The 16,850-nt window shown below is 47.5% G+C and overlaps 1 protein-coding gene across 5 annotated transcripts in view; it reads right to left on the bottom strand.

Annotated features, from left to right (window-relative positions):
* The window catches only part of pde5ab (phosphodiesterase 5A, cGMP-specific, b), a 232,917-nt gene that overhangs the window by 67,248 nt on the left and 148,819 nt on the right, over positions 1-16,850 (bottom strand). For all 5 annotated transcript variants that reach the window (XM_078543324.1, XM_078543308.1, XM_078543317.1 and 2 more), the window contains exon 7: positions 8,775-8,842. In XM_078543324.1, the coding sequence (XP_078399450.1) occupies positions 8,775-8,842 (68 nt within the window). The remainder of the gene's footprint in view (positions 1-8,774; positions 8,843-16,850) is intronic.

The raw sequence follows: 16,850 nt of genomic DNA, 5'->3' as shown, positions 1-16,850 counted from the left end.
GTGTTTTTCCTGCTGACTGCAAAGGCAGGTTTTCACACTGTATCGTCCACTTCCTGCCTCATTAATGATGCAGACACGAGAAACGCGCCATATCACTGACGGGTGACCTGTGAATTGCCTGCCAAGCCATGACCTCACCTCTTCCTCACTCTGGGCGCTATGTTTAAACTGCAGCTGTGTGCATAATTTTCAATGTCTACAGCCCAGGGCTGCTTCACTCAAAACATGGCCCTGAAAACCAATAAGATGGCAGGACCAATGTTCAGTGATGCCTCATTGGAAGGCCTTTTGGATGCCGTGGAGGCCCGCCACAATGTCTTCTACCCTCGCTCTGGCTGCTGGTGGTCCCCAACCTCACCGCTCCGGCTTGGGAGGCAGTGGCAACGGCGGTCAGTGCCATCACTGCAAAAAAGAGGTCAGCCACCCAGTGTAGAAAGAAGATGAATGATCTCATCAGTGCCGCCAGGATAAGTCAACCATCTCATCACTTTCAACTTACGTACTCACAAACACATCAGACATTCACAGGGATCTCGCTCACGGCCAGCTCAAGAGACAAAGCCACTCACTCTCTCTCACACACTTCTGCAGATCATGTCCATGGCACCACTCACCACCCACGCATGCCAGGCATCCTTCTCATCTGCCCTGGCATGTGTCTTGCTCTCTATCCGTCTTTATGCAGGAGAAGATCGTGCATAACCGCAGTGAAAAGTCCCAGATGGGGGGTGGAGTTCCAGAACTCAAGTTCCTAACGGAGCTCGAGAACAGAGGCAATGACCTGGTCGGAGAGGATGTGGACCATGCCTGCAGAGACGTAAGGATCCCGCTCCCGATCATCTATCAGCCCTTGCTACTGTGAGTGCAATCTCCCGTTTTTTACTCGGCTGCCATGCACTAATTATCTTTACTTTCTTTAATAGGCACCTCTGCCAAGCACCCGATGCCCTCAACCAGCCAAGCCCTCAGCTCCAGCCCCGAGGACACCTCGGATGGGGAACCAGAACACAGCAGCCTTGAAGACCCATCACAGTGCTCACCCACACCCTCCACCAGCGTAGAGACTCACACCTCGGTAGGGCCTAGATCTAGAGGAGGCTCGGGGCCACAATCTGATGAGCACAGCGCACAATCTGGTCCACAGCAGTTGGAGGCAGGGACATCCGAGGTCGCCGACACTGGGAAGACTGCTGGAGGCCACGATTCAGCTGAGTCCGAATCAGATGACAAGCCTCTGGACTTGGTTCTAAATCAGTTGATGGAGCTGCAGCCATAAGCATGGGAATATCAGGAAGCGTCATCAGCTGCTTTCCTCAGATTGCAACAGACGATGGAGGAGTCCATTCACCTTCAGTCTGAGGTGATTGTGCCATCATTTCAATGCACCTAGGTCAACTTTGGTAGGATGGCGGTCGCTATGGAGACCTTGGTCCGGGACATTGGTCATGCACTGCTGCAGGAGCTGCACCTCATTGGTGTAGGCATTGATGGCCATCAGTGTCAATGCAAGGGGGCTGCGGGGCACCTCAATCTCACTCCAGTTGTCCCTTCCCCTCAAGGAGTCAGCCAGGGGCCCTCGGGCACCCAGAGGGAGGAGGACCAGCAGCTAGACACCCTGGGGCCATCCACTCATGTGACTTCAGGAGTATCACTCGATCCCAATCCCCTCTTCCTGTGGCCCCATCACCTCCAGCTCCACAGGCTGAGGAGGGTGCACCTGCCCCACGGCAGGAGACCCAAAGCAGGCTGGGGCCCTCCAGGTTTCACCCCCGCCTCCCCACCCCGACCCCCAGAGATCGCCAGCCAAAGTCATCACAGACAACAGAGCATAGCAGTCAGCAGGCTGCCTCCACCTCCACGGTACCCAGATGTAGCAGTAGGATTAGGGAATCAAGAAAATAATAGAAGCACAACGGTGGCACGGGTTTTCACAACATGTATGTCATGTTCACAACTGTAAATAGAATCGCACCCTTTCCACATCTCTTGTGTATGCCTCTTTGTTATGATGAGCTGCTTTGCAGTCACTCAAGTGGTACACCATGGTCCCTCCTACAAATTATCACACATGCCGCTATCAGGAGCCTCTTGCCAAAGTAGTGTGCTTCCATAACACCACAGTGTATGGCACCATTTGCACATCGTTCTTGACATCAGTGATGCCTTAATGTTGAGTGTGCTTGTGGAACAAACCTTGTTCACGTGTTTTGCAGGGTCATGTCATGTTTACTCTTGGCTACATATGTTCTCCTATCTCGTCTGCATTCTTAAAAGGTGAAGGTGTAGTGTACAAGGAGGGATGTGTTCACACATGGAGAAGGGGCATGTATCGTGCAGCTCCATGTGCTCTCTCATCCGGCAGGGTTTTCATGCTGTGAGCCCATACTCAGAGCTCGTGTGCGCTGGTATCAGCCAGCTGTGTTTTCAACTTTTACAGCGTACATCTGCTAAGCTCACCAATAAGTGGGGCACCTTGCCACCTCAAGGTGATGAAGCTCAGCCCTTCTCAGCCACATTATTGCCCTGGCGCTCGAACATCCAACCCTGTGCGTCTCTCATCCTGTAGTTGTGTGTCTTGCGGGGACAAGGCTCTCATCACAAACTAGTGATGCAGCGCTCTGCATCCCCTCACCTTAGCACTCACCGAGGTTACTGATGCTAATTCCAAATGGTCATTTCTGGCAGGCAATAGAAGCTTTAAGCAGGCTCTGGAAGCGCACATGGTTGTTTTAGACAATGTGTAGTGGAGCAATGGGATAGGAGTAAGGATGTACTGAAGCTGCTCTTTATTCACAATACGTAGCCAAGAGGGCTTCATGGTGTGTGTGCATTATGGACTTGGCAAGGGCCAGGGCTGGCCATGAGGGCACAATGTCAGTGTTAAAGAGGAGGCATTTTAAAGTCTGGCAATGCTTGACGTTGTTGTGCTCAAGTGGTCCACATCCATATCAAGCTGAGGATATATGTCAGGATCCCTGAGAGTGCCGGAGGTCACTGTGATTTGAAAGATTGCACGTCAGATGACTGAGCCACCTACAAATGGATTCACAGCAGCAGAACGTCATCGGCTGCCTTGCCCAAGTGTGAATTATCTGATTCACCATTGATGTTACACCGAGTGCGTAGTTCCGTTGCTGGAGATGGATCTCCTTGAGGAGCCTTGTCACACTGAAGGCATACAGTTATGAGCCCACTGAGGATCGTGCAGCAGCTCCTGGCTTTTGTAGGCTGGGATGCTGCAGAGACGCTTGAAGAGGCAGCACCTTCTGATGTCTGATGCCGGGTCGCCCTTCTCCAGCTAGCACCTCATCTCAGCGAGGACACATGCTCCTGAGGCCTCATCCTCCTTCATAGGATCAGGACAATGTGAGCCTGATGTGTAACTATTCACTCTCATATTGAAATTAGAGGAATTGCAACGCTGAAGCTCATGCTGGCCCATGATGGAGGGCTCTTGTCCAAGAGGATACTTACTAGAAGGTGTCATCCTCCTGGTGGGGTCTGGTGGCTATCAGGGCCTCACACACATGCCTGTCTCATCTGGCTCATGCTATGGCCTCTTCACCTGCAGCCTCGTCTTCTTTGAATTCATCACCCTCATCCTCTTCAGGGTCCTCCTCATTGCAGGAGACATACAACTCCTCCATGTCGACATCTGGCAAGTCCTCCCCTCTTTGCAGCACCAGGTTGTGCAGTGCGCAGTAAGCCATGATGATCCATGAGACCATCTGGAGACTGTACTGGGTTGCTCCGCCAGATCTCTCCAGGCCTAAGAATCACATCTTTAGTATCCCTATGGTGTGCTCCACCAACGCTCAACTCGCACCAAGAGCCTCATTGTACCTTCTATCTGCAGGAGTCTGAGGCTGCCACATGGGCGTCATCAGCCACATCCTTTGGGGGTACCTTTGTCACCGAGCAGCCAGCCCTGGATCCTATTTGGTCCCTCGAAGATGTCCGGGATCTGTGATCTACTCAAGACGCATGCGTCGTGGATGCTTCCTGCGTACCTGGTACAAACCTGCATGATTAGTTTCTTATGGTTGCAGACCAGCTGTACATTGAGTGAGCGGTAGTCTTTCCAGTTTATATGTTGCAGTGCCTGTTGACAGGGAGCTTTTATAGCCGCACAAGTGCAGTCGATGGCACCCTGCACCTGTGGGAATCCAGCAATCTCAGCAAAGCAGAGTGCTCTGGCATCCTGGCATGCTTATCTCTGTCGAAGTTGATGTAATTGTGAGCCTTGGCAAAAAGGCCGTCTGTGATCTCATGAATGCATTTGCGCGTGGATGCCTGAGATACCCCACAGAGGTGCCCAGTGGAGCCCTGGAAGGAGTCACTGGTGTAGAACTTCAAAGCGACTGTTACTTTCTCAGCCACTGGCAGCGGATGCCCTCCCAGTCCTCATGGCACCAATTCCTGGAGAATGTGGCAAATGTGAGTCACCAGATCCCTGGACATGCAGAACCGTCATTGACACTGGTTCTTGCTCATCTGCAGATAAGACATATTACAAGCAGTAATGTCATGGCAACACCATCACCTCCAACTTGCTCTTCAAGTCACAAGCCATCTTGATTTAGACATATAATGCCACTCCTACATTATTGTTGGGTCAATATTCTGGAATTACGTATCTAATACTGCTATGGAACTACCACCAACACAAGGATGCCAGCAGTTTGAAGAGATGGTCAGCCACCATCTTCTCAGATTAACTTGAAATGTGCAATAAACATTGGGTGAAATTTTATGGCCCTGTTGCAGTGGGGGCAGGGCTGTAAAATGTGGCAAGCCATTCAAAAGCCCATCGACTTCAGCAGGACCATAAAATCCCACCATTGTAAAATTCTGTCCATTGTCCTGCAAGGATTTCCCATATCCCAAGAAAAAAATATGATAAGTCAGGGTAGATACAGGGTATATTTGAACACAATGCAATGATGTAATTCAGTCCCTGTTTTAAAGTAATTTATTCAGTCTTCATTTTCATATTGCAATTATAAATTCTTATGTCCACATTTATAATGGAAACTGCCTAGGTAATGGAGAACACTGTAATTACACCCTCTTGTCAGTGGTGGCACTGCAGCACCTCCATTGGGTAGAGGGTGAAAAAACAGCTCAACAATTTTATACAGGTAATCTTCAATTACAAAAAATGGTCACAGGAATGTCTAATTGAAAAAGTTGAAGCAAGTGTAAGCAGGTGTAAGATTTTAATAATATACTGGCACTAATTTTGCTGTGAGCGGCAATGGAATGACTTTTGCCATTCACCTCATGTACAAATGTCCACAGACTTTTAGGGGGCTTGTCAGTGCAGCTTGCCAGACTTCTGACATCAGCTTAAATTGGGCACATTCTACAGGAGATCTGTGAGCAGGACAACCAGCAAGGAAGTTGTTTAATACACTAGATTGAAGAACCTTCAGAGACAGCAAGAAAACAGGAAATATGTATTATATTTGACTATTATACAGGAAATGAATAAAGATTTGATCACAAACAAGAGTTAAGTGAAAGGTATAAAAGTGCCAAATACAAAGAACGATAAAAATATTCAAGAAAAATGGGGAGAAATTCCTCCTGAACTCCATCTTAAACGGGAGTCCCTTTATTTTGAAACGTTGTAGCCTAGTTCTAGATTTCCCCATAATGTGAAATATCCTCTATAAGCATCTACCCTGTCAAGTCCCCTCAGAATCTTATATGGTTCAATAAGATCACCTCTTCTAAACTCCAGTAGATATAGACCTAATCTGTTCAACCTTTCCTCATAAGACAACCTCTTCATCACAGGAATCAACATAGTGAACCTTCTCCGAACTGCCCAAATGCAAATGTATTGCTCCTTAAGTAAGGAGACCAAAACTAAATGCTGTACTCTAGTTGCGGTCTCACCAATGTCCTGTACAGTTGTAGCAAGACTTCCCTACTTTTGCACTCCATCCTCCTTATTGATGAAGAAAACTGTGCAAGCCTTGCAGGTAACACAAAGTAAGCAGCACAAAGATGCAGCTTGACTGAGTGCTTAACTCTGCAAATTTGGTAAGTGAGGGAATTTGGTGCAATGTTCTGATCTTTTAGAAAAAAGGAGTGGTCCGAGGGAGTCGGAGACAGCGAGACCTGAGAGCTGAAGCCTGAAGGCGTTACTTAGGTGAGCAGGCGATGGTTGGTTGGAGAGTTTTAAGTTATTTTTTCCTCTCTAAGTAGTTTAAACTGGTACTGGGGAGATATAAACGTTCTATTAAACTTATAAAATAACCAGTCAAACTCCATAATATAACTACTGATAATCATTGAGTGACATTTCTAAACTTGAAGCCTAATTAGTAAAATAAAACACAATGGCCACAACTTCCATTCTCCAAAGCATCCCGGGGTACACCAAAGAGGTGCTGGGACAATCACCCACCCCCCCACCCCGCCCCTCCACCCCGTAAATCCCTATGAAAGGATTGCATGGCAATTGCCCAGGAAGTTCAAACTACCACTGGGCAATTACCCTGCACTGGGAACCATCAGGAACTCTGATTTAAATCGCTGCCTTCGGATCGTTCTGACTCTCTTGCAGGAATAGTTACTCAGGAGAAGTTAGAAGAAATAAAACCACTTCTAACTCTTGGGTTACTATAGTACTGGCAGCTCCCCCCGACCCCCCCTCCACCCCCTTGGCTACCCTCCCCAACCCCCGGACACCCACCAAATAGTCTGACTACCCTTCTGAACCCCATGGGACTCCCTGACTATCCGCCCCACCCAACTACCCTTCGGCTACTCTTCCCAACCCCCTGAACCCACAACTACCCTCACGACCCCCCTACTGAGCACTCCCCAAATGATCAACCTAGCCCCCCAATTGACTACTGACCCTCACCACTAACCACCCAACCCCCCCAACTGATCACCTCCACTGACTACCTGACACTCCCCGCTGACCAACCTCCTCCACTGACCATCTAACATCCCCATCAACCACACCCTCACTGACCACCCGACCCCCCCCACTAACCACCCCACTGAGCACCTGGCTGCCCCACTAACCAAGCCCCTTGCGACCAAACCCCCCCCCACCCCACCACCGACCATCTGATGCCCCCCCCACCCCCCCCGCAAGGACCAGCCCAGGTGACCATCCCCGACTAACCAATCTCCCCACTGGCCATCTGACACTCCTCTCACTGACCTCCCAAGCCCCCCAAACCCACCACACCCCCTCCACCATCATACCCACTTATCTTGCACGCTTACCTTCTCCCTGGCTTCTGAAAGTGGCTGGTCCTTTAAAATTACCTGCTTTACGGCAGCTAGTGCCGTAAAAATGGGGGTGTGTCTTCCTTACCCTCGACTCTCCTGCACTCAACTGAAGGTTTCGGGAACCTGCTGCACCATTCTTACCCGGCCCGATTCAGTAGATCGGGTGAGAAAAGTGTGGCTGCATTTCAGTGCAACTAGGAGCTGAAGATTCAGGCCAATAAAGATGGCAGGGCAATGTGATGTGTTGCAGCTGTAGTATGTGGGGGCTGGTGGAGATGAGGAGGAAGTTCTTCTCTCCTATGTTCTGAAGCATGCTGAGAGGGCTGTGTAAGTAGTGGCCCATGTCGTGGCTTGTTCCTGGGGAATCAGCAGGAATGCACTACATGCATGAATATCTTTGCATAAAGTTTTTATTTTCATAAAATAATAGTCTGAAGCCAGACAGTGGCCAAACTAAGGCTGCATCCCTGAAAACTAGAAAAAACTTCCTTTGGACTGGCTCTTAATGAACCCACAAGGCCTTTAATGAGCTTTTTAGTAGCAGTGGATCTGTTCCACGGCCTGTTGCATGGCCCGCTCTTCCCCCAACCAGCTCTCGGGGAAATGGCGGAGGGTGGAAATGGAGTTGTTATTCCTGGCCACGTGCCTCTATGGCCATTCCTTTTCCCCTCATTCCGCCTCCATTTGGACTCGATCAGGACCAAGAAATTCCAGCCCATTGTGTCAGTGTCAACTCGCATCACCATCACTTCACTGCAAACGTGACCTCCTGAACCAACTTGTTTCAATGGTTCTTACTAATAATTAACTTTATAGCATAGACTTCATTTTGACTGACATAAATCCACCCGTCTAGATGCTTTGGAGGAAATAGTTATAGCCAGATTGCATTTTTATTCTCTGGGTGGAATTTTATGGCCCTCTCGGGGTGGGGGTGGGCCAATAAATGCAGCGAGCCATTCAAAAGTCCTCTGACTTGAGCGGGAGCAGAAAATTCCACCGGCAGGAGGAGCCGTAAAATTCTACTCCATAATTAAATAATAAATAACAATAAATAATTAAAATAAAATAAAACTCTATTCCTTAATTTTTAAAATGATGACCACTAGTTTTTGAATATCCTTTTCACTTGATCTCCTCCGAATTAGCAGGAAGGATATAATCAGCTAAGGAAGTTGGCGAAGGTTGCTAAACCTTGTTCAAAAATTTATAAATACCAGCACAGAGCCTAGTTTGAGAGTCAATGAGCATTTCTCGGCTTGCTTCAAAACATGTCAAGTAACCTATTTCTGACACTGGGAATCATCTGTCACAATAACAAAATGGACTTATTGTTTCCTTTCATGAGTTCCTCTGGGGTCTTTTCTGAATAAAATAAATTAGATTTAAGCTTTAACTGTAGCTTCGATGATGGGATAAAAGCTGTGTGGCTAATTATTGTTAAAGCGAATGTCATCATTTCTAATTCAGATTCTGTGTTTCATGGAAGAATGATTAATGAGATAGTATTTTACCTCCTCTGGAACTCTGCCGGATCCTCCAGCTCTGCAGAATTCATGTGAAAGACGCTGGAAAATGAATCCTGAAAATGCAATTAAATTGGATAGTTTATTTTTAATGTAGCGAAGGGATAATTCTGTAAAATAAGAGAGTGCTGCAGGGATGTGAAGCCAAACACCTTTTAATGATCTAACCAAGCTCTATGTTCTGAGGATAAATTCACTCTCCTTTCATCCCTGTTTAAAACTTCGACGGAAGGAGACTGTTCAAAAACCATCACCGGGGAAAAAATGTAAAAACATTCCCTTAATTCATAACAGGCCAGGGAGAATTTTTCACAGAGCTGTACTTTGCATTTCTCAAAGGAGAAAGTTCAATATTCGCATTTCTTTTGTTAAGACTGATTTTGATGTTTTGTTGTAACAGAGACCACCTAATTGATTAATTGGTCACACTCTCTTCAAAAAATAATCAGAACAATCAAAATAAACTGCCCACTGGCGTCGGGCGTGCTCGGTGGCGGGAGCGGACGATATGACGAGAAGGCCAGGAATCAGTTACACGACATCGTGAAGCCAGTTTGCGATCATCTGCTCAGCCCGTCGATCGTGGGCTGCGTTCCCCGCCATCGGACATCGGGAACCTCATTGGAACACATCTGCAAATCATTATAATGCCAGCCCACTGGACTCATCCCACCTCCACCCCCCGCCACTGGGTCGTCTGCCCATGTCGGCATGATTGCACGCCGGTGCAGAACATGTCTTGACAAGTGTGACATGCAGAAGTCAGGACTTATCGCGGGCGTCCGAGGAGCAGAAGATGCTGAAGCCTGAAAACAATGGCACATTGGAGGAACATCCATGGTATACCAGGTGGATTCTCAATGACATGGCTCTGCTGCAAAGCAGCTCATGGAAGGCGGAAAGTCACCATTGAGGGTCTTCTCACAAGGGATGATGGTCGAGGGGATGAAAAGGAAAGTCCAGCTGTGTTTGGGAGAGGAAGAAGTTCCAGGGGGTGGGAGGGGAAGGTCTAGGATCGACTGGGAGAGGAAGAGGTGTCAGGATGGGGTGAAGTTGGAAGGGGGGGGAAGGTGTCAGGGGGTGAGGTTGGGGATGGGGAAGGTGTCGGGGGGTGAGGTTGGGAGGGAGAGGGAGTACTGGGGGAGGAGTGGGTAACAGGGGAGAAGACAGCAACTGGGGAGGTAGGTGTAAGGTAGGTGGAAGTTGTAAGGGAAGGACTTTGGAGGGGGGAATGAGTTTGGGGAGGGTAGAGGGTCCAGGGGAGGGGGTGGAAGGAGGGAGAGGGGCAGGAATAAGGCTGGAAGAAGAAATAGGGGCGTCTGAAGGAGTCAAGAAGGGGGAAGGAGTAAGTGGGGTTGGAGTCCGGGAGGGTGGGGGGGAGGACTTAGGAGTGGGGCAGTCCAGGGGGTGGGAGGACTAAGGTGCAGGGGGAGTCTGGTGAGGGGTGGGGGAGTTGGGGGAGGAGTTCCAAGGGGGGAAGGGTTTCCAAGTGGGGAAGGGTTGCCAAGGGGGAAGGAGTTCCAAGGGCGGTAGGAGTTCTGGGGGGGGGGAGGCGTCCAGAGGGGAAGATGTCCAGGTGAAAGTGCAAGGGAGGGCTCTGATGAGTCCATGCTGGCCACCTGGGTAGTGAACTGAGGGTAGGGATGGAACTAGGGAATGCTGAGAATGACCGAGGGCAGAGTGAGGCAGTAGGGTGAGAGAGTGAGGGTTCAACAGCAGTGGTGGAAGGGACGGCGAGGGTGGTTGGTAGGGACTCGGATACAGACATGGACCTTGGGGGTGGGAAGGAGGAGGTCGGGGAGGTGAATGTGGATTTTCGGGAAGAAAGGAAACCTGCACGTTCACCTGCGCATCCGCGAAGGAAAAGGGTTGTGGCTGGTAGGTCACAGAGGGGAGGTGGAAGGTGATGCCAGGGCAGACAACAGTAATGGGGGAAAGGAAATGGGTGACTGGGGGAGGGGAAAAGACGGGGAGTGCATGGAAAGCTGAATCACGGCCATGCTGTCTTCATTGAAAGTGAAACGAGAGTTGCGGTGGGCAATATCAGGTGCTGCATGGGAGTGTGATCATTGAGTGGGCGGATCTAGGTCCCACCATGGGCCTCCACCGTGCTTAAAAGCCACTTAAGGGACGTGTCATGAAACCAGAGGGCAACAATCTTTTTGCCTTTCGGGGCCATCCTATCTTCTGTGTGGCGGTTCTGGGCTGGGAGCCCTGAGAGCTGAATGCACTGTTGCACTTTAAATATGGGGCCTGGTGAGGTGATGATGTGGCGGGCAAATGAGATCCTGCCCGCCATCGAAATGACATGTTTCCCAGGAACGCATAATTAATGCAACGGGTTTGGGACTATATGGTGTGAGAAACCGCCATTGCGGCCGGCGAATACAAGGTAATTTTTCCTGCCCACTACTGCACTTAGTGCAATTCTGGGGTGATTCTGCCCATAGTGTTGCAAAAATGCCATGATGGTATTATAGGAGGGTTTATATTAATGACTGAATCATAAACCAGAAGCTGCTGAGAGTTTTGATCTACAGTCCTGCTATAAACACAATGTCCACATTGCAATTGAAGCGATTTTACCTGATAAATTCATTTTGATTTACTGCTTCACGTTAAAATTAGACCTATTCTTGGGTTGACATTGTGTGTATTGTAAAACACTAATTGTTTGGGTTTTGAAATGCCATCATTACTAAGTGTCCTACCTGGCTTGTTAATTAAATCTGTTGCAATCTCATAGTTTTGCCATTGCAAGTGGAAAAATTGCCACATTTTCCACATATCTCCTTTCATTTCCACAGGAGCTGGAAGTGGAAAATTTGCAGCCATTTTCATGTCACCCAGTATTTTACTTGCAGCCTTCAGCTTGTGTTAGCTTTTGCTTGTCTGTGTTTTGTTTTATTCTTCAGCAGCTTTTAGCAGGTTGGAACATTTCAGCGTTCCTCTTTCAGTAGCTATGGCTTCTCTTCCAGCTTTTCAAAACTCAATCTCAGCTCCACTTCTAACACCATGTTATGAGCTCAAAGACTACAGTCTTTCTATTGTAATGTCTTTATTGAATTGAATGTAACATGGCTGTCCCCAGACATTCCCTCATGGTTAAGGTCACATGACTATGGCAATCCAGGTAGGACACTTAATAATGATTTATATGAATAACTAGAGAAGGCATATATGAATAACTAGAGAAGCTGGTCCTTCACTGCAGATAGCCAATCAGGAAGATGAGATCTCACCAGCTGCACAGAGTACAAAACAACCATCACTCCCAGAGGTCCACTGGTATCCAACAATGGAAATGGAACAACAAAAGTTACCACGGCAACAAGTGCCATGGGAACGACACTCCCGAGTGTCATTCCCGTGGCACTTGTTATCGTGGTAAGAAGGAACATCATCCAGGCAAACAGCCAATGACAACATGCACGTGTACCATTAAGAGACCTGCACGATTTAACAACTATGTGTGAAATGCACGTGTAGAGACTGAAGAGAATAACAAACAGCTTAATGCATGAGAACAGTTGTGGTGTTGTGGGTAACTTACAATTACACATGATAGCACATGCAAAATTGTCTGTTGTTCATTATAGAAAGGGCTGTTTGAATTTTGAAATGCAATCATTACTAAGTGTCCTACCCTAGTCATGTGACCTCTGCCATGAGAGAATGTCTGGGGGCAGCCATGTTACGTTCAGTTTGATAAAGACATTACACTAGAAAGACTGTAGCCTTTGAGCTTGTAACACTAATCATGTTTGTATGAAATTCTTTTTACTCTGCTATTTAGTGGAGATGGAGGTGAAAATTGAGCTACATAGTCGGGGAAATGTAAGGACAACTGACCTGTGTCATCCCTGACATTTTATTTTGAAGGGATTAATGCCTGTTATAATAGCAGACAAAGAATTTCTTAGGAACATGCTGCTTGTTGCTAATATGGCAGAGCGCAATCGCCATTCCTTTGTAACCATCCATCCTGTAAGAATTTTATAAACTATGTCAGGCCTGCATTTAAGACAGGATAGCTCATTGATCTTGAGCAGTCATGACATGAATGTACGGGACAGGCTCGATGTACAGTTAAGTCTTTTCCTGGTTGTCAATTTGGTATGTCCATATGAAAACATTGGTGTAATTATCAATGTATAGGCATACCCTAGCGTTGTAGAAGGAAGGGTCTTTTGCTCCAGAAAAATATTTCAATCTGGGGCATCAAGCAATTCTCAAATTCTACAAGGCTATATTTTCATAATGCTAAACAGCAATGATAGTTTTGTGCTACTATGTCAATACTTGAGTATTTTCTAATTGGTTTCTGTTAAAATCTGGTTTGTTCTATGTATCTTCTATTACTCTCGGAGTTGTTTTTCTCCCATGCCGACTCTGACCACATGAATTACAACAAATTATGGTCAACCTGCTTTCCTATGGGCATTTTTAAATTTCACGGGATATGGGCTTTGCTGGCTGGACCAGCATTTATGCCTATCCCTAGTTGCCCTCGAGAAGGTGGTGGTGAGCTGCCCAGCCACCGAAGCCCACATCCCGTGAATGAATAAAAAAACAATGTCCAAAAGGAAAACAGGCTGACCATAAAGAACCTACGACAATGCTCTTAATGTTCCCATGCGCCAGCCTCCACAGACGGGATGAACGTCTGCCCTCACAGACAGCCAGGCCAGTTTACAAATGGAAAGAGTTCTGGAAGCTCCACTTTGCAGTACTTTTTAGCGACATGACAATGCTTAGAAGAAAAATATAACCCTTGTGTAGGAGGGACAAGAGATGTTGAAAGTATCCTTATCTAATCTTGGTTGAGAAGAAATAAGGGGCAAGGGTGGAGGTGGAGTTGAAAATTGAGACACATAGTCAGGGAAATGTAAGGAGAGGCCAACATTACAACCGACCTGTGTCATTCCTGACCTGGGGGTAGATGATGTTGTCACTGGGCATTCCATTTCCAGGACTATCATGCTTCAACTTGTTAAGCACAAAAACAAGCAAAACAAAATATGAACAATGAAACAATTTATACCTTAGAGATGGCATTTTCTTCATGATATAAATTGTGAAATTTATTGCAGAATCATTGAATAATACATCACAGAATGCGGCCATTTGGCCTCACATGCCTGTACTAGCTTTTTGGCATGAGCCATCCAACTAATCCCACTTTCCAGCCCTGTAAAATTTCCCTTTCAAGTATTTATCCAATTCTGTTTTGAAAGCTGTTGTTGAATTTGCTTCCATTACCTTTTCAGTCAGAACATTCCAGATCACAACTCACTGTGTAAAAAAGTGTTTCCTCATATCACCTCTGGTTCTTTTGCCAATCACCTTATACCTGTGTCCTCTGGTTATCAAGCCTTCTGTCACTGGAAACAGTTTATTCTTAGTTACGTTATCAAAACTATTTGTGATTTTGACCACCTCTTTCAAATCTCCTCTTAACCCCTCCAGCTCTAAGGAGAACAACTTCTGCTTCTCCAGTCTCTTCATCATCCCTCATCCCTGGTCGCATTTTAGTAAATCTCTTCTGCACTCTCTCCAATGTCTTGATGTCCTTCCTAAAGTGTGGTGCCCAAAAATGAATCAACATATAATTTTGTTTCAGATAGATGAGCAGTAAAGCATTTAAATATTGGTAGCTCAAAATTTGGCATGTTTTTGCACCGTAAATTTCCAAAACAAAAATTTACAGAATTTAGAATTTGTCTTACAGGGTAGATGCTGAGAGGTTGTTTCCCCTTGTGGGAGAGTCTAGGACCAGAGGCATTATCTCAGAGTGAGGTGTTGCCCATTTAAGACAGAGATGAGGAGGAATTTCTTCTCTCAGAGGGTTGTTAATCTGTGGAATTCTTTACTGCAGAGGGCTATGGAGGCTGGGTCATTAAGAATAGGCTGCAAAAGACAGATTTTTAATCAGTATGGAAATCAAAGGTTATGGGGAAGAGGCAGGAAAGTGGAGTTGAGGATTAGCAGATCAGCCATGACCTCATTGAATGGTGGTACAGACTCGATGGGCTGAATGGCCTACTTCTGCTCCCACATCTTATGGGGCAGAAATTTTCGCTCGGCCCGCTCAAGCTTGAAATGACGCGTGTTAGTTTGGTCAGCGGGCGCGTGCCGGAGCCATGCTGACAATTAAAAGGCCTGTTAAGGCCATTAAGTAATCAATTAAATTAACATTTTCGCTGCACGTCCAACCTAATGGTTGGCGGACAGGTAAAAAGGCCAAGCGGCCTTTGCATTATTTTGGAAACCTCATCTATGGACGGCATGAGGTTTCCAAAAGCAAATAAAATGAAAATAAAAACTTTAATTTTTCATTAATAATATGTCCCTATGTTTCATGTTTCATTACATTTTAATATTTTTTTCATATCTCTTCTTCTCCCTGAGGCAGCCCCATGCAAAATTCTGCCCATGGTCTTATGGTCTTACAGGAACATGCAGGAAATAGCAAACCTTCTTGTTTTAATTTTGTATCTGCATTAGATTTTCTATAACAAATGTTAGCTATTAGTCATCAGCTTATTTGGGCCGGGAAAAGACTGATGATGATTTCTTGGCCCTGCATCAGAGGAGAGAAATTGAACAAATTCTATTTTGCCAGATGGACTTTTAAGTCTTTTCTTTTGTTTATATTCCTAAAGGTGAATTAATTTTCATGCTGCTGTGTAATTATTAAACATCACTCTACAGTTGAAGATTCCACTTTATAACCTGCTTCGGAACATCACGGTCTTGGCCATGGCTTGCTACAGATGATCGGGGAAGGGGGTGGTGGGGGAGAGGAAGGCCTAGGTGTGAGTGGGAGAGGAAGATGTACTGAGGGATGATGTTGGGGGTGGGGATGAAGCTGTTGAGGAGTTGGGGATGGGTGAGGTTGGCAGGGGGCGGGAAACAAAGGTATCAGGAGGTTGAGGTTGGGAGGGGGAAGGAGGATGTCCGGGGTGAGGACGGAGTATGGGGGAGGAGAGATTATGGGGGAGGAGCATGTAATGGGGAGGAATGCTATAAGTGGGGAGGTAGGTGTAAGGGGGCACAAAGGTGTAAGGGAGGGAGTTCAGAGAGGGGAAGGTGTCCAGGGTGAGGAGGGAGTTCGGAGGGGGGAAGCTGTCCAGGGGGAGGAGGGAGTTTGGAGAGGGTTAGGTGTTTGGGGAGAGTAAGGAGTTCGGAGAGGGGAAGAGGGGAAGACGTTCAGGATGGTGGGGGGGGGGGCTTTGGAGAGGGGAAGGTGTCAGGGTCAGGGGGCGGAGGGAGTAAGAGTGAAGGTGGGAGTAAGGGTGGAAGAGGGAGTAAGGGTGGAAATGGGAGCAAAGAGGGGGGAGGGGGGTGATGTTCAGATGAAAATGCAAGGGAGGGGTCTGTGGAGTCAATGGCTGTCTTCAGGGGAGTGAACTGAGGGTGAGCAAGGTTGGAGGGAATGGTGAGTGTGAGAGGGGCAGAGGGAGCTGGTAGGGTGGGAGGGTGAAGGTGCATTACTAACAATAGAAGGAGGCATTGAGGGCTCCAGCTTGCTTTGGCTGTCCTCCAGTGGGCCAGCTGCCCCCTTTGTGGTGACAGAAGACAAGGTTGAGGGGGTCACAAGCAAAGAGGACTCAGAGGGAGCAGACAGCCTCTTAGATTCCAGCCTCTGGCTGACCTAGGGGTGTCCAGCTGCCACTCCTCTCTTCAGGGCCCGAGGGTTCTGGCCTGACTTCTTCAGGGGAGGGAGCACCTGGAGGTACGTCAAGGTGATCCGTTTCCCTCTCGCATTGTCATTGCAGGAACTCACCCATGGCTCCCGCGATGGAGTGCAGGTCTGCACACATCTCCGCGTTCTGCTGGACCAGGGTCTCCATGACGTCTGCCATCCTTCCCATGGAGAGCTCCATATGTGTACATGTGGGCACCACTTCATCACATGCCACTCTGTTGAGTGCTTCCAACAGTTCTGGGTGATGTTCCCACGCCTTCTGCTGACTTTCCACGATGAGTTGGAAGGCCGAATCTAGAGGCTCAGCATCTGACTCAGACCTTACAGATGCCACTTCTCCAGCAGTCCTCCGA

Source organism: Cetorhinus maximus, chromosome 1, assembly GCF_964194155.1.
Source record: "Cetorhinus maximus chromosome 1, sCetMax3.hap1.1, whole genome shotgun sequence".
In the NCBI taxonomy this organism is placed as follows: Eukaryota; Metazoa; Chordata; class Chondrichthyes; order Lamniformes; family Cetorhinidae; genus Cetorhinus; species Cetorhinus maximus.
The sequence above is the reverse complement of the archived record's forward strand: the minus strand, read 5'-3'. Positions and strand labels throughout refer to the sequence as shown.